The following is an 18694-nucleotide window of genomic DNA, read 5'->3' on the forward strand; positions in this document are numbered from 1 at the left end:
GAGATGGGAAGCTCCCGTTACAATACAATAAATCTTCTGTGTTGAATAGTCTAATTTTCACTAACCAGTCTAGTACAAGATACAAATCCTATAGCATTTGCATACAGCCCATAGGAATCATGACATTACCATACTGTGTTACATTTTAAACCCTAAAAACTGCTCTTTGGACCCCTTCTGCCAAGCTGGTAGGGTCTGCTCTGCCCCCTGGAGCTGTCTGCAAGCAGAGGGTGTTGTTTCATCAAGAGGGGATTACCTTCAGCCGGCCATACCATTGTTTTCTAGTTGTTCAGTAACCAAGGCTTGGTATCCCAAAGCTTGCTTTCATTTCAGTCTTGCTTATAGTTTCCATATTCTCAAAATCTTTTGTCAGGCAATCATATTTATAAGGCTTTCCTGTTCCATCTTCCCCAACAAGAAGGAAGGAATAGCAAAGACATTTTTTGTAAATAATCTATCTGCTTTGTGGTGACTGCAGTTTTACATGGGCAGTAATATTAGCCTTCATCACCTTGTTTGTAAATAAAGTATTGAAACTTTTACAGAAATTTATGTCAGTTGTTCTATAAATAACTTGTGTTCTGTAAAAATTTACAGGTTCTATGGTGTTGTCCAATAACAATGTGTGTCTGTACAAAATGCCATTAAATATCCCATGGTGGATGTTTACTACCTTACTTTTACTTCATGGCTTTTTCAGCTGAAGACTGAGGATCTCCCCTTGAGACAGGTATAGGATACCTTGGGATTTTTAACAGTAGTTCTTAGCTTTGGAGCATGGAAATAACACAGGAGAGAAGGAGCAGGAGTATTTCTACTCCAGTGGGTCACTGAGCCATCATCACATGAGCAGAGAGGAGCATACACAGGTGATAGTGAAGAAATCCATGTCAGCATTCAGTTCTTGTGTCTTTATTTTTCAGTATTTGTACATCCCAGCACAGAACAGTGCCTGCTCTTTGTGGTACAGATTCTGTCACCTTCACGAAAGCTGAGATCTTACTTTGTGATGTTTCTGATCTCAGCTGTGCAGCTCAGAGGATGAGTATCAAGTATGAAAAATGATGGCAGAAGTCTGATATGGAGTGACCATCACAGCTGGCTCTGGTTTAATCCTGAGATCAAAAGTGTTCTGTTAGGACAGAACTAGCAAAATTAGTATATTGTACATAAGCCTTTAAAACAGAGCTTCTGAGCTATTGCACAGCTAAAATTGATATGGCTGAAACTAAAACTGCACTGAAAATTTTTGGTAGGCTGAATACAGATCCTAATGACAGCAGCTTCCATTAAAAAAGAGCCTCTACTTATAATGTTTTGCATTTATAATGGCCTAAATTCTCAAAAGATCTGGTGGTTTAACAGTATCTGAGGATTTGGGGCCAGAATGTGCTCAGCCTAGCACAGGACCAGACCAGTGATGACCCCTCACATTGCCATAAGAAGAAACCCAGAATACTTTTAGGGAGAGGATAATTTAATTTAGTGTTAGAAATTCTGACTACACTTGGCATTTACATATTTAAAATAATAATTTTTTTTTAAAGTGGAGGGCTTTCAGGAAGAAGTGTCTAGATTACCCCATTATCCTGCATTACATTTATTAGAAATACACCCACCTCAAACTAGTGGCTTTCATTTTTATTTGAATGAAAGGATGACAAAAGTTTGCTTTGAAAACTCTGCACTGGCCTCACTCCCTTTTATGCTTGTTGTTATTGGTTTTGTTGTTGATGGTTGTTATTTTTGTGGTGTGTTCCCCTGCCCAAGTATGGCTATGCAGCTAAATTTACTCATGAGTTTATTTATTTAAAGGATTGGACTTCCTGTACTTCAGTGTGACTCAGTGGATTCTAAAACCTCAATCTTTTCAGGTAACTGGTGGGAGCTCAATAAAACACAGGAATAAATATTTTTCCACTGCTCTGGAGGTTGATGCAGCAGCAGTTCTCCTCAGGTGCCAGTTGTCACCCAATCCCAAGCTATTTGTTATTCTTGTTTCACACCTGAATGGTGTCGATCTGCCCGCGGTGATAATCCCACGCTTTGATCTGTACCTTCAGAGGGAGATTGGTTTTGTGACACAAGGTATTATTACTCTGGTCTGACTTTAATGAGCTGTACGGATGAAGTCGGATATTAATCCACACTGCCCCGTGTGAAAGCTGAGAATGCTGAGAACCATGGTGCACAGAGGTGCTCGAGTTCCTGTGAACAAATGTGTGCAACCATCATGGGTGCTCTCCTGGCCCCACAGCCTGGGGCATGAATGTGTTTGTTGAACCCTGCAGTTCTCTTCAAGTCAGCAGCTAATCACAGATCAGATGATGAAAAAAGAGATGAGTGTCTGTGCAGGAGGTGCAAAGCTTTGTCTCCTTGCTTTGTGCCCAGCACAAGTGTGACCCCACGGTCACAACTGCCCCGGTGTGGCTGCAGAGCAGCCTGGCTACCCCTGGTGTAGCATGGTGGCCATCCCAGAGTGCAGCGGGAACTTTATTCCACTCTGCTGTCACTGGAGCAATGGCAGTTTGAAGGTGTGATGAACCAGAATGCCAGTTGCACTGCTGAATGGAGATGCAGAAGCACAGTAGCAGCTCTGGTTAGTTTTGTGTGTTACCCGTGCTGCAGCTCACTGGAGAGGCCTGAGGTAGGCTCCTGGAGGTGCTGGGCTGTACCCTTTGGAAAGCAGGGATGTTCATACCGAGTCCCATGGAGATCATTCATAAAGATCTTTCTCAGTAGATGCCACAGGATCAGTACCCCAAAGCCTGGTAGCAAAGCAGCAGTGCCACGGTCTGTTCTGAGGAAGTCCTTCCTTTTCCTAACGTTGCCAAACTCCAACCCACCTGTTTCCTGTGCAGTTTGAACCTAAGGACTGGATTTCTGGTTTTAAAAAGAAAGTTAGTGGAAAAGGTATTTTTAGGTGGGTGTTGAGAGATACATCTCTCTGACGAGAAAGAATTGAGCTGGGGGTTCATAACCAGGATGGGGGTGGTTTATTCTGCATTGCAGCAGCTTGGTGGAGAACTAACTCAGTGCAGTAATGCTCCAAGGGCACAGCCTCTGGAGGTACCCTGAGAAGGTTTTCTTTTAAGCCCTTCTTGCTAACACTAAATGGAGACTATTTAGGGCAGGGAAAATGCCTACAAAAGCTGTTAAAATTACCCTACAAGCAACTATAGCAATCTGTGCCAATGTGTATGGTTTGAGCAACTTGGACAGTTCTTTGAGGAAGTCTCTTCAGGTGTGCTGGGACTTATCCAAGGTAGGCAGAGGAGCAGAGGGAACGTCAACATTACCTGTAGAATTTGCTTAGAGGACAAGGTTGGATTTCTTATGTCCAGTACTCATTCAGTAGAATTAGACCTACTAATCCAGTATTCATTTTGCATTCCTGTGATTTAAAATGGCTATTTCATTTACTCTTTCCACCAGATATATATTCCTAGGTTGTACCATGCAGCACTAAAACTAAATGGTCTTTTTCCAGGAAATTTTACTGAGATTTATTTTGTTTTCAACATATGCAGTATTTTTCCTGAATCAATGAAAGAAAATATAGGTTCTTTTTTGGAAAATACTGTCTATAAATTTTTTTAGCACGTCACCTTTTACTTTGAAATTTAAGGGTACTTACCAAAAGGGAAGGAATAACCACATCTGATTGTGGCCATAATAATATTCAGGGATAAATTATCCTAATAAGCCGTGGTGAGCCATACTTTATAATAAGTTTGGTGTTTTGTAAGAAAACAGATACAAGTCTCAGTATATTAAAAAATTGTGTAAATTGTTCTAATAACTGGCATTGAATTTGTTGTTTAGTATTTCTTTTGTGGGGAACTGAAATTTTATCAATATTTTGCCTAAATTCAAATTTTTTTATGTGAGAGGAAAAGTAATAGTCCCATTAATAAATGGGAACGTTGTAAGCAGTGAATAGTAAAATACATTTCCATATATTTTAATGGAGGTTAAGACACGTTTAGATTTTGATGAAGAATTAATATAAAAACCAAAATCAGCTTATTTAATGCAGTGAGTTATGTTGGTAGGGCAGGTTTTCTGTAGCTGTAAAAGGCAGCTCGGAGGAGAGAGAGGATGTCAGCTTGGAGTCCATACTTGCAGGTAACAATTTCTTGAAAAGAGGCACAGTATTTCTTGATCTTCTTTAAATAAATTTTCTCCCTTTTTAGAAAATACACAGCTTGTTCTCTCCAGTGTGAAATAATCTCTTTCCCAAGATTTCTTTTAAAATTTGGCTTCATTTTCATAACCTTCAGTTAAATATTTACCATTGTTCTTTTTCCTGGGAAGATAATCTACGATCTCCATCACATACTATACCACTAAATATTATTCCACTATTTTCTGCAGGAGCACCTGTCATTAAAAAAGTACATTGTGGATATTGTAATTGAGAGTTCCGTTCCTGTGGAACCATTAAAAGATGGAGAGGAGAAACAGAAAATTAAAAAGAAAGCCAAAAAGCTAAAGGCACGGATGAACTCCAGGTAGTACCAATTTATTTTTATTTTTATTTTTTTCTAAGTTTTGTTCTAAACTTTACCTTCTGTCCTCTAGTGTGAGTGCAGTGGAAGGCTGAAAAAAATGTGAAATTATTTGCTTTGGGAGTGTCTTGAAAATAACACTGATGAGCCTAATTTATGGCCACTTTCTCTGATTGAGAAAGAAAACTGAATATCGATCTGGAGCCCTTGGTTTCACCTGTTAAGAGCTTTTCTCATAATTGGATGCCAGTGCCCTGCCAAAACTGTAGCCTCTTCTAGCATACAATAGCATGCTTAAATTTGTGTAAACCATGCCTATTTTTCTTTCTAGCTATTGATTTTTAAATGAAGTATCAAAGAAAATCAATAGTAATCAACAAATAGAAGTCAGCCTGCTGTAGTGTCAAATCCCATGACTAAATTTAATCTTTTTTTTTTTTGCCTGTCACAACAAGAAGAAAGTTAAAAATATCTTAAAGTGGAAAGTGAGTTGTCAGACGTGCAATTTGTTCTTAGTCTAGAAAGTGACATCTGCAAATCAGGGTGATGTGCAGGACATCATTATATCTTGAACTGGCAGTGTCACTCTTCATGGCTGAATGGTCCCCAGCTCAGGTTAATGCTCAGCTGAATGTTGTAGCATATTTTTGCATTTCTCTCTAAAAATACTTCTCACCTAGGTAAGAGTCATTGTTACACATTTTCTCTGCCTTTTTAAGCGAGAAGGGTTTCAAATAAGAGAAAGAAGCTTGCACAGATTTTTAGAGCTACAGTAGAAGTGAGATGTTTTAGTGACTCCTAGCAGGTACGTCAGCCTTCAAAACCACAACACTCTTACAGTGTGTTACTGTTTCTGAGTGCTCTCCTCTTTGGATGAGCAGATCCACTAGCTGAATATCACTGGTGGACCTGGATAATGTTCTTCAGGTTTCTGGATGCTCAGGATGCAGAGTTATTCAAATGACCTGTTGATTTAATGCAGTTACTGGGGCCAGTGCTAATTATTTCTCCAGGGTGGCTTCTGTCGAATTCAGTCAAAGATTTGTCAGACCTTGGAATGCAAGTTGAAATAATAATTTATTGTTGGCACAGATAGGAGAAAAACTTTTTAAGAACATTTTGAGTTTGTATGTGTCAGACTGCTGTGTGAGTCAGCATATTCATCATTAAAAATTGTGATTAAAACAGTCATAAAGGGCCATCATTTTACAGTGGTGATGCACTATTGAAAAATACAGTGAAAGTTTCAAAATCTGAGTTTTATTGAGGAGACATGAAGTTCATACTCATTAAGCTTGGTTTTACTTTTAAAGGGTGGCTAGAGTTTTCAATGGCTTTGCTGTCCTTGAAGATAACTATAAGTTAAATATAAGATTTTCTGATGTTAACGCAAAAGACTTACTAATAAAAATGTCCAGTAGCAACATAAAGCAGAGGTATTTTGATGTTGCTAATTTAGAGTTTCAAATGTGTTAGCGGATTATCTACACACCATGTTTTAGTACATATTTGCAGCTCTTCTCTAGGAAAATAAATAGTTACAACGAATGCCCTTACACCTCAGCATTTGAAATGTCACATTCATTTCAGTGTCTAGGAAGCTGTGGTATTTAAAGTGGAGAAAAATAAGAACTGCAACCAAATAGGTTCCTGTTACACTCCTGAGTTTCCAGATCTTAAATCACTCTTGCAGTATCAAAGCAATGAAGGGCAGAGGTGAATGAGGGGACAAATGGTGATCAATGGGATATTAGATGTGTTGAGAAGTTTCGTTAGTCTTACTAATTATATTTATAACCCTAAGCCATTTAACTGGGGCTGTCAGTAACAACTGACACATAGGTAAGTAAATGATCTCAGGCTATCATGTATGTGCTGCTAGCAGGAGGACGTTTGGATAGTGACACAGGAGGAGCAGGTTGGTGAAAGCTGCATGGAAGCATCAGAGGTGTGCTTAGCAGGTAGGCAGGGGACTTCAAGCATTCCAGCCGTGCGCACTTAGTAAGTAACAGGGCTTTGAGGTGATAATTCAGGTTGGACTCACTTGTCTGTACAGAAGCTGAAATGTGTTGTTTCTGGCAAAGAAGGCAAAAGGTTAATAAAGGAATCTCACCTTCATGTTTAATACTAAATTCAGCTGTGATTAATGGCTTTATTAATGACCCACAAATCAGAGCTGGTGGTGATGTAACAATATTTGCGTGGAGCTTAAACTGGAATGGTGAAGCAAACAAAAGGAAAATCTGAGTAGCTTTGGGAAACTTGAGCCATTTGGGTGAACAGAAAATATGAAGAAAGGTTTAATATGTGTATCTGAGAGAAATGTATCTGCATCACTGCAATGCCTGGATTAGTTTTGCTTTACATGTGTGTTGTTAGAAATGGGGTAGAGGATTGTTGCTGTGGGTCCTGCCTTGCTCCAGGAACGACTCACGGATTTCACCTGTTGGCACGGGCTGGTTGGAGTGAAAACAAGCAGTGGAAAAAGGTCTTTCTCCCTCCTCCTGCTTTTTGGCACATGGCCAGTGTAAAGAATACTTTTAAGGGACTAAAGAGGTCATGTTTCTCTTTCCAGCAGTAAATGAGTCTTTGGTGGAGGTGTTTCTGTGCTGTTTGGCTAACATTCATTATGTTACACTACAGTCAGTGGGTTACATTAAAAATGCTCTTGTGCCTGCAAATGCAACAATTATTTGTATGTTAATTGTAATCTCTCTGATGTACTAATCTGGTCTGTACTACATGTCTAAGTCGTTAATATTTTATATAATAATATTGCTTATATATTTTTGTCTTAATAGTATATAGCATTATTTCACTGATCATTTTATAATAGGCAGTAGATTACTACAGTTGTATATATCACTTGTGAAATTTTCTACAATTTGAAAAGTCAACTTAAATTCACCTTTTGTGTACTGATGTTATTCTAAAGTAATGATATTCATAATAAATTGTTAATGGCCAATGGCCAGTAGTTGAGCAGCAGTGGATTATGGATTATGACAGGGCAGCACCGACAGAAATGCTGTGCTTTACTCTGAAGCAGAAAGACCCAAGGTTTGAACTCGCTTGCTGGTCTTATATCCTGTACACTTTAGACAGCAGTCAATAATAATGAATATTTTCTCCTCCAGGGCAAAGGAATATGAGAGCTTGATGGAAGCAAAAAATGCTGTGTCTGATTCCCCATTTAAAGCCAAGTAAGCATTTATCTCTATATATTTTAGACATCTGCTTTTTTCCCCTGTCTGTCACAGAAGTGCCCCTGAAATTTCTGGTGGAGCAGGTGTGGAAGGTTTCCCCCCAGCATGGGGGATGTTGCCATCCTGAGTTTCAGATCAGTCTTGGATACAAAAGGTCAGACTTCAATAAATGCAATAAAGACAATAACTGTGTCTTTTTTTCTGAAGACACTGTATATCTTTACCTGTATATCATACCTCTCTATCATCCTGCAATAGTAAAGAGAACATATACTTATCTTTTTCTTACCTGGAAACAAGAAGGTTCCAGTCTTGTACTTTGAGACTGATGGGTGAAAATTCAGCTGGAATTCTGGGATTGGAAATCTTATGTTTGACCTCCATTTGGTCAGAAACAAAGGTTCTTGTGCTGGAAACACAGGTGTTTTAATGCACAGATGACTTAGGCTGACATGGAGCTTTCTAAGGAATAGACCTTTTTATGGTCAAAGATAAGGCACAGATGAAAAGAGCTGGATGGTAAGATGAAAACAAGATCTGTGATCACTGACAAATTCCTTCTGCTTAGTTTGAAAGTGAAAATTGCTCAGCTTTTGTTTTTTAATTCCGATGAAACCAGTTGGGAAAAGATGCAAAATATTTGGATTTCCAGGATGATTTTGATAAGGTCTATTACCTAAGATTTTAAAAGAAACTATACAGCTGTAGTTTAAATGCAAAACAGTTAAGAAATTGAAAAGAATTGGAGTTTCATCAGTCCTTGCCAGTACAGGGAGGTTACCAGTGGAGTTCTGCAGTTCTGTGATAGTCAACATGTTCTAAAATGACTTGGAAAAAGACAGCCAGCAGTGAGGCGACGGTGCAGTGTTCATGCAGAAATTCAGGACAGCAGGGACAAGAATTGGTGCTGAATGATAATTTTGAAGAAAGTGAGTGAGCAGGCAGTAGAACGGCAGGTGAAATCCAGTGTATATTGAGTGCTACCCAATGGAGGGGAAAGACAGAACTCAATTACATCTTCACATAAAAAGGGTGGGCCTTGAATTTGCAGATGGGATAGGTAGTTCCTGGAAAATATCAGCTCAGTACTCAGCAGCTCATAAAAATCCTTTATTAAAATTACTTAGAAACAAGCAAAAACAGAACAAATAATGTCATCAGATACAAATACCTAGGTCATTTACATATTTTGAATAGGATGTGAAGTTCTAGTTCTTTGTCTCTGAACAGATAAGCTACAATTGCTAAAGATTCAGAGATAGCAGAAAGGGAAATGTGTAATGATTTCAGGTATGTCTTATGTATCAGGAAATAGGTAAACTAGTACTACTCCTGTGATAATGGGAAGTTCTTTTGGGGTTACGTTATGGAGATCTAAAGTGTCACAAATGGCAGGGAAAAGATAGATGGTGATTGCTTGCTGTCTCCTTGGTGCCAGGACAGGGGAGCGCAGGGGAAAGCTGGAGCCAGGTTCTAGAGAAACCAAAGCCAGTGTTCTTAGTGCAGCATGCAGGGAGATGTGGGGAACTCCTGGCAGGGTTCACACAGGTGCTCACTGACAGGTCACCTGCATTCCTGCAGCTCTAGGAAAGCACAGCCAGCCCGAGAAACTCCTAAGCCAAAAGTGGGGAAACAAACAGATCAGTAAAGAGGATTATGCAGCCTGGCCTGTTCTTAGTGTTCCTGAGACATCCACTCCCAGTGGGCAGATGGTGTGTGTGCCTTCCTGGGAGCTGGGCTGAGGGAGTCTGTAGCATCAGTCAAGGGGCTGTGGGGTCTCAAGAGCTGGAGTCAAAAACCCTCATCCTGAAGTTGCAACAACTTTCCAGATTGGGAGTATTTGTCTTCACACTGAGGTAATAACCTGTACCAGATCCTGTCTGTTCTGTGGTTGTTTCCATCACTCATAAACTGCTGAGGAAGGTGGCATTTTGTACAAGCTGCTGGTGGTTAAGCAGTTCAGATCCTTGCAGTTAGACCTCCTTGAGGTACATACAACTAGCCTGTATGCAAGTATATTTTAAATAGAGGTACATACAACTAGCCTGTATGCAAGTATATTTTAAATAGAGGTACATACAACTAGCCTGTATGCAAGTATATTTTAAATAGAGGTACATACAACTAGCCTGTATGCAAGTATATTTTAAATAGGCTTTTCAAAAGCTTGAAAACTGCTGCTGAATATTAGATGTATTTTAAAATAATAAAAATCCATCACTGAGGTTTGACACAAGATGATGACCCATCTCCAGCAGATGGCACACCTGCATAAACACATGGGACAGAGCTGACTTCGTTTCTTGGTCATCAGCACTTCCGTTTGCAAGATTAATTTCATGGTATATTGAGACTTCTAGATTTGTAGCTTTTATGTTTTGCTTTTCTTTTCTGCTGGAAAATAAAAAAATAGGTTCTAGTCATCAGAAAGTAGAAATGTGACTCTGAAGATATTAATAAGCATTTGACTCTGAAGATATGAATAAGCTCCTGTGTCTCTGTGTTAAATTCTGAGATTATCAGTGATATAACTTGGTCAGTTCTGTCTCAGTTGTAGCATGATAGAAACTCAGATTTTAAATATTTTTTAAATATTTTCAAATCTTTTGACTGATCCTGAATTTACATTTTTCAGTTCTCTTTATGTAATTAATTGCTCATTTGCTTTCAGGCAGAATCTTCTGTTCCATCTGCTTTTTTAGTTTCTTCCTTTATTGCATCTGGTAGGGCCGTGCCCTTTCAGGTGTGAAAGTTACAGATCAGGAACTACGACTTCCATCACAATCTGGGAGGTCTCTTTGCAGTCTTCATGTAAAAACCTAGAGATCTATCAGCTGCTTACATCTAAATTTTTAAAATATAGTTTCAGTGACCATAGTTATTGTTATTTCCAAAATTACACAACATTTTACCTGCTATGAGGGCTTAAATATTTGTGAGCTTCTTTGAAATCGAGGGGGTAAAAATAGGAGCTCAAGTCTGAACTGGCTTTTTAAATAGAGGAGTGTCTGTGAGTCAACCAGAAGCCCATTTATTTATATTAAAATGTGTTTACTTTGCACAACACATATTAGAAAATGGAAGAAGAATAGGGAAGTATTATCTCTTTCTGTAAGAGAAAGGATGAGAGGTCAAGAAATGTTATGAGGCAAGAGTTTTAGCCCAGACTGTATCTATTAACATGGCACAACCTAGTCTTAATACAGAGAAAAATAATAGGAAAACACAGAACTAAGTACGGGATCCTGCTTAAGCAAGGCCAGCAGGAAGAGGAGTCGGCAGAAAGAAACAAAGAGCAGTAGGTCTGAAGCACTGTTACCTTGAGAAGCTGTGCGGGCAGGCAGAGGACACCGTGTGCCAGGGATTCTGGGCCTGTACCTGGCTGCGTGCAAACTGGCTGAGCACGCTGCTGCCAGCTGGGAGTCTGCACAACTCTCAGGACACCTGCACCTTCCTGAGAAAAGTCCCATCACAGAATGAAGGGGCTGAAAACTCTGAGTGCTAAATGTAGTCTTTGGGTCAAAACAGAGTTTTTGTCATTCCCCAGAGAAGGTTAGAGGTACTCAGATTGGAGTGGAAGTATACCAATGAACAGAAAATATCTTTTCACTTAGTAGGCTGTGGAGCTTAAAAATGGAGAAGCTCCTTTTTAAACTCTGTTCAAAGTGGGACACAATTGATAGATTTATTTATTTGCTTAACAGAAGCAATGTGTTTTAGAATTAAGGAAAAATACCTTTCTTTTATGAGTCCTTTCTTATGGCACATTTCTTTATCCACTCCTCTACCCCCAAACTGAGAGTGTCTTCACAACCAGAACCACTTATGGAATGCAAGTTCTTATCTGATTTTAGTTCTTAGTCATGTTGTCAGTTGTTACAGAAGAAAGACAGAAACCAGAGTTGGTCTTTGGCAGGTAAAAAGCCTTTTTAGATCACCTTTAAGATTAGGCCACTTTAATATTATGAGACCAGTGATTTCCTGATGCAACTGATAGACTGTTTCAGTGATTCTTACTAGTTGAAGGTTTGCAGATTTATAAATCCTTTTGCACTAAGGAAGCACTGATCCAAGTGCTTTCTAAGCTCTACACTGGTACTACACTAATAGCAATAAGCAGACAGGCTTTATCCTGCTGTGACAGACAGTGGGTATCCCTTTTTCAGTGGTACAGCACTGATTCATGGCTGAGATTGTAAATGACTCTGAGGAGTTCTTTCTTAGAAATGACTTCTGGAAGATGGCTCAGACAGTTGGGGTTTTTAGTATCTGTTTTAAAAATGGTGTGCGTTAGGGAGAGGGGTGGGATAATTCCAAATATTGCCTTGTATGGTCGGTATTTTGGTCTCTGAACTGTTTCATGTGCCAAGAGGGACATTCAAGGAGAGGACTGTGGACACTGTCAGCTGGAGAAGCCAGGTGTTGCTCCCTGCCTTTCTCAAGTGCATTTGCTGGTTGGTCCCTGGTGGCACTTAGGTAATTTTGTAGGTGCTGCTGGACTCTTGGTGGGTTTGTAGTATTCATTCATATTCTCGGGAAGTGATCTGAGTAATTAGTTATTGTCCAGTGTGCCGGGATAACATGGCAAAAGGTGTGTCAGGTGTGCATTAGAGCATTCTCAGTTTTGAAAAGGGAAGGAAAACATTTTCACAAAGTTAGAGGGTTATTTACATCTATTTAGTATTTTCTAATGCAGTGACAAGGCCATGTGTTTCAGTGTTAAATATCCAGGTAGCAAATGATAACTGTCATCCTTCAATACCACAGGGAAACTAAAGTAATGAAAGATTGCCTTGTGCCTGAAGGGAATTAGCAGGTTTGCAGGGGGAGGAGTTAACCCCTTCATCTAATATTTTATCAAGACTCTCCTCACATAACAAGGAATTGTTTTAATGTATTATTTTTATTTACCTTTCTTTTTAACTGTAAGGGATAATTCAGATAGTATGGGTATTGGAACCACTGTTATCCTGGAAACAGACTGCAGCACAAAAAGAAGAGGTAGAAAAAGAAATATTATTTCCTGTAAGAGTCTTCTGTAGAGGAGATGGGAATGTAGTGTGAAGTTTGTTCTTTCAGAAGCCCAAAGCTAAATGTCTGTACCGACATAGTACTTTCTTTCTTTATGATATATCAGTGTATTCACTGATACACTGTAGGTTGTAGGTTTTCCTGGTGTAGTAGGCTTAGAGTCCAGTTGGGCCAGTTATAAGGTATTATACCAAAATACTGATTACTGAGGAAAAACCCAAATAATCTCTGAAACTGGAAGTACTTGTACAAAAATTAATTTCCAAAATGTTGTGGAAACTGTAGAAGAGCTAGAGTGTAAATAAACTAAAATTCAGGTAAGCTTTAAAACAAGATAAGTAACGGGTATGATTGGGCAGACAGTGGATTTCCTCTTCAGAAAAGAGCTAAAACATTCTCAAGGGAATGCAAATGAATATATTGAGAAGATAGTGTTTGTAGGATGTTTTCATCATCTTTCAGATTTCCATTCCAAGGTGTATGAAGCTGCAGCTGGTTTGTGTCCGGCAGTGGGATGGCGTTGCCTTGGCACAGCCGCAGCGGCCCGAGCGTGCCCGGGACGGGGACTGCAGTGCAGGGCTGGCACCGGGGGCACGGGCAGCGGCCAGGGCTGGGGGCGGCTCCGGGGGCATCCGCACGGCCCGCAGCTGCCCCGGCACCGGCACCGGCACCGGCTGCCTCGGGGGCAGTGGGGGCCGTGTGTCCCGGGATCGGATCGGGGCCGTGTGTCCCGGGATCGGGGCCGTGTGTCCCGGGATCGGGGCCGTGTTGTCCCGGGATCGGGATCGATCGGGATCGGGCCGTGTTGTCCCGGGATCGGGGCCGTGTGTCCCGGCATTGGAGCCGTGTGTCCCGGGATCGGGATCGGGATCGATCGGGATCGGGATCGATCGGGATCAGGGCCGTGTGTCCCGGCATCAGGGCTGTGTGTCCCGGGATCGGGGCCGTGTGTCCCGGGATCGGGGCTGTGTGTCCCGGGATCGGGATTGGGGCCGTGTGTCCCAGGATCGGGATTGGGGCCGTGTGTCCCGGGATCGGGATTGGGGCCGTGTGTCCCGGCATTGAAGCCCTGTGTCCCGGCATTGAAGCCGTGTGTCCCGGGATCGGAGCCGTGTGTCCCGGGATCGGGGCCGTATGGTCCCGGCATTGGAGCCGTGTGTCCCGGGATCGGAGCCGTGTGTCCCGGGATCGGGGCCGTGTGTGGATCGGATCGGGGCCGTGTGTCCCGGGATCGGATCGGGGCCGTGTGTCCCAGGATCGGGATTGGGGCCGTGTGTCCCGGGATCGGCATTGGAGCCGTGTGTCCCGGGATCGGGATTGGGGCCGTGTGTCCCGGCATTGAAGCCCTGTGTCCCGGCATTGAAGCCGTGTGTCCCGGGATCGGAGCCGTGTGTCCCGGGATCGGGGCCGTGTTGTCCCGGCATTGGAGCCGTGTGTCCCGGGATCGGGGCCGTGTATCCCGGCATTGGAGCCGTGTGTCCCGGGATCGGGATTGGAGCCGTGTGTCCCGGGATCGGGGCCGTGTATCCCGGCATTGGAGCCGTGTGTCCCGGGGTCGGGGCCGTGTGTCCCGGGATCGGGGCCGTGTGTCCCGGCATTGGGGCCGTGTGTCCCGGCATTGGGGCCATGTGTCCCGGCATTGAGGCCGTGTGTCCCGGGGTCGGGGCCGTGTGTCCCGGGATCGGGGCCGTGTATCCCGGCATTGGGGCCGTGTATCCCGGCATTGGGGCCGTGTGTCCCGGGGTCGGGGCCGTGTGTCCCGGCATTGGGGCCGTGTGTCCCGGCATTGGGGCCATGTGTCCCGGCATTGAGGCCGTGTGTCCCGGGGTCGGGGCCGTGTGTCCCGGGATCGGGGCCGTGTATCCCGGCATTGGGGCCGTGTATCCCGGCATTGGGGCCGTGTGTCCCGGGGTCGGGGCCGTGTGTCCCGGGATCGGGGCCGTGTATCCCGGCATTGGGGCCATGTGTCCCGGGATCGGGGCCATATGTCCCGGGATCGGATCGGGACCATGTGTCCCGGCATTGGGGCCGTGTGTCCCGGCATTGGGGCCGTGTGTCCCGGCATTGGGGCCGTGTGTCCCGGGGTCGGGGCCGTGTGTCCGGCTGGCAGCGGGGCTGCCCTGGCAGGAACGGCCGGGAGCAGGATCCGCTCCCCTTCCCTGGGGAGCTGCCCAGCAGCAGCCCAGGCACACCCATCCTTCCCTGGACATCAGTGCACAGCCAAGACATCGGGTTAAATCTGCAAGTGCTGCATGCATTGATGCTCCTATTTCAAGGCTTTTTGGCTTTTCCTGGAGATGAAATGTGGCCTAGAAATATTGACAGATCTTTTTTCTTTGGCCTATAAAATATATTAAACCTGGTAAAAGTATTTAGCCCATGTTAGAAACCTTTGATATGAATAGCCCTTGTTTACCAATTTGCAGTGCAAAAAGATCAGATACTGTATTTGTATTTGCTGGACATACAATTTTTTAGTTTACATTATGGTAGTGTTCCAGGACAAATCAGGGCCTTACATCCTTCTGATATCTGCATTCTGAATTATCCATTTGTGAGGAGTACTAAAACCTTAATAAGTGAGATGTAAATAATTTAAGGGGAAGAAACATTAACTTCCTCTATTATCCTGCACAGTAAACTTTCAATTATTTATCATTCCATGTATGGCTTCGTAAGCATTGGAGGAGTGAAAACTGGGGGACAGAAGGAAGACTAATTAATTGTCTTGAAATGTTTGGTTTTGGATTCAATGATATTTTTCCAGAGTCACTGGATCAGGTGTGGATGCCATGTCCCAGTAATCCCCAGTGCATACCAAGAGTGTGCCAGGAGTCCAGTCTGCACAAAGAGCTCTCTCTTTCCAAATCCATTCATAGCAATGGTAAATTCTGCATCCAAGCTCAAGTCCTCTTGCAATAGATTTCTAGTCCTTTGAAACAGTCCAAAAATTATTCTTATTTCTCTGACACGGCCAAGAAGTCAGTATGAAGGATATTTAAATAGTTTCTCCAAGGCTCACGGGGTGGGAGGAGGCAGATTTTATTTCCCCTCTCCTCCCCATGTGATCACACAGCACCCTTTGACTGGTTTTGGCAGAAAACTCCCCCTGCAGTAGGATATGAGGATGTAAGAGGTAATTCTTTAACGTGGCAGAATTGGAAATTCATTCTTCCAGTTTCTTACTCTGTGATGCTGGACACATGCTTAGAAAGTTTGAATTTTGCTAAAAGTATCCAGAAAGACTTTCAGAAGAAATGGAAAAGCTGGAAGCTTTTCCTGGGAAGTTAGTACTGTACAGGTTGTTTTGAAAGTGAGGACAGAAACTGAATTTATGGAGCATCTTAGCAGACTGAAGAGACAGACTCTTGTGTTAGTTGTGTCAGCTGAAGGCTCAGTGTAATGTGATTATGTTCTCTTTGAGTCCTTGTGAGTAGTGTTTTGATAAACCTTACACATTTTGTATGCTGATGCCTGATGGAGATTAGGGAAGTGCCTTTCTTCAGCCTCTGTGGTTAATCCTGGTGGAATTCCATTCCTGTGATGTTAAATGAAGCAAATGGAAACCTGTCTTGCTGTCTATTGTCAGATGAAGTTACAATATAGGGTGGTGGGCTTTATATAGGCTTTAATCATGGAATTTGGGTAGAAATACCATAGAAATCAAGTATTTTTTGCTTAATGTGCTAGGATATTGCCAAGGCAATAGCCATTCTAAATCCCACTCTGTAAAAATACTCTGCTTGTGGACTGCAGCAGTTCCACTTCTCAGTGGTGCTGTGGTCTTTTGATTTACTGTCCAAGTCCTGCAGTTATTTGGGCTTTGGCTTTTAGTTTTGTTTCCCGTTTTAGCTTGTGGCTTATGGAGATAGACAGAGGTTTCCTCCAACCTCATTTTCCACAGAGGAAATAGCAGTGCAAAAAAATCTCATCAGGATGTAATCTCATTTTATTTTTCTTGTCATAGAAAAATCCTGGTTGTATATTAGTGGGCTCAGCTGACCAGATGATAAGAAGTCCAAAACTCAAAATTCTACAAATCATTTTTATTTGTACTTCAAGAACATAGATGTATCTTCAGCATGTCTTGAAAGCTATTAATGAAGCTCCACATTTTTCTTAGAGAAGACACAGAGTACCTGTTTTCTCTTGATTAAGTGGAAACTCTCTATTCTTCCACAAATTAATATTCTGATATTGGGGATATTTTTTTTAATATAGTGTGACTATTGTGGTACATTCTCTAGCCATTCCATCTCCAGTTCTGGGAGACTGGTTAATGTAATCTTTTTGGTTTCCAATACTCTGTGGTCACTTTGTGAATGTCTTCTGGCCCTTTTACACTATCTCCATTTTATGATGAGCACTGTTACCCTTCCCCTCTTTTTCCTTCCTCTAGGCTTCTATGTGTAGGCTTCCAGTCCCAGCAGTGTGTGCCACTCCTCCTGCTCACTTTCCAGCTTTGTCCCACCTCAGTGCAGGTTGCCCAGTAGATGAAACCAGCAAGCCCAGAGCCTTGTCACTCAGAGCAGCAGGAGGGGACACTGAGGCAATGGCACCAAATCCATGGCAGGTACAGAGCGACACCTCCTCCTGACTGCTCTGTCTCCAGCTAAGGGACTCTGGCAGCCTTGTCTCCTCTGCCTTGCTGCTCCCACTGCACCTTCACAGTCAAGGCACAGAAGGATAAAGTCTGGCTGTGTTTTGACTGCTCTATTTTGTGCCCTGGCACTGTGTGTTTGCCCTCAGTGCCCAGCAGGAGAGCACAGGTGAATAACCCAGGTGCAGATGTGTAAAACTGAAATGGAACCCAACCCGTGTGTGTGTCTGCATCACTCCCACCCCTGCATTTTGGCTTCATTACTGACCCTTGTTAATAAAATGCCCTTTCTGAGGTAGGCTGCAAAGCCATTGCTTTCCTCTCATTCAAATAACCCTGAAGAGCCATTTCTTTTATGATGCCTATAAGAAATCAGCCAAGTGGTCCTGCCGTTCCATTTCCCTTACTCATCTTAAATAGCGTGAAACCATTTGAAAATGAGGATGGCAAAAATTGGCAGGGTAAGCTGTGGAAGGGGAATAGGGAAACAACAGAAACAAATGTAGCTAATAAAGCACCTTTATGGCTGAACTGTTCACTCTATATTTGTGCTGTTTCCTTGAAAAAGTAGATGGTGAAACGTCACTCCAAGCTGACAGTATCTCCTTGGATGTTCAGCATCCTGTTCAGAATAGATGATAACAGTATTTAACATAGATTTTCATGATTCCTTCATTGTTACCAGAGGTTCATTACAAAGATGTAGGTTAATAAGGGAGTTTTTGCTTTAACTGCTCTTTGTTTTCTGTTTTCTGTTGAAGGTTACAGCGATTAGCAAAAGACCTTCTGAAGCACCTCCAAATGCAGGATAGCTGTTCCTTGGGGAACCACAAAGTTCCTGGTCTGGACAGGACTTTAGGAGAGATCTCTCGGATTCTGGAAAAAGAGGTATTCTGACTTAGGGTTGACCCATAAAGTCTCATCAGTTTGGGTTTGGGAATGTTTAATGTGAGATGTTGAAGAATAAATGACCTCTGTTAACAAGCAGTGTCTGCTATAACACTTTTCACTTTTCCCCCTGTTTTTCATGAGGATTGTTTTTAACCTGGGTCATTTCAGTCATCTAGCTTGTAGTGCTTACCCACAAACAGCTTTTAGAATAAGAGGCCAAACCAATTAGCAGAAAACAGAGGAAAGAATTGGGTCCAGGTTTGCTGGAGCACCAATCTTTTGAGTTTTGCCAGAGTTCAACAGAGTCAGTGGGTCTTCACTGGAAGAGGAAGGTATGATGTGCATGTATGTGGGATATTTCTACATTTTTGACTTTTTTAAAGTCATACGATTGCAGAGCATATCTTGCTTTATGGTAAATGTTGGAATTCTTTTTATTCATATCACTGCATTTG

At 42.4% G+C, this 18694-nt stretch overlaps 1 protein-coding gene across 1 annotated transcript in view; it reads left to right on the top strand.

The window, feature by feature from the left end:
• The window catches only part of SCAPER (S-phase cyclin A associated protein in the ER), a 137874-nt gene that overhangs the window by 52365 nt on the left and 66815 nt on the right, over positions 1 to 18694 (top strand). Inside the window, exons 21-23 of the mRNA XM_068204430.1 lie at positions 4378 to 4514; positions 7649 to 7714; positions 18110 to 18236. Coding sequence (XP_068060531.1) covers positions 4378 to 4514; positions 7649 to 7714; positions 18110 to 18236 — 330 coding nt within the window. The remainder of the gene's footprint in view (positions 1 to 4377; positions 4515 to 7648; positions 7715 to 18109; positions 18237 to 18694) is intronic.

This window comes from Anomalospiza imberbis, chromosome 13, assembly GCF_031753505.1.
Source record: "Anomalospiza imberbis isolate Cuckoo-Finch-1a 21T00152 chromosome 13, ASM3175350v1, whole genome shotgun sequence".
In the NCBI taxonomy this organism is placed as follows: domain Eukaryota; kingdom Metazoa; phylum Chordata; class Aves; order Passeriformes; family Viduidae; genus Anomalospiza; species Anomalospiza imberbis.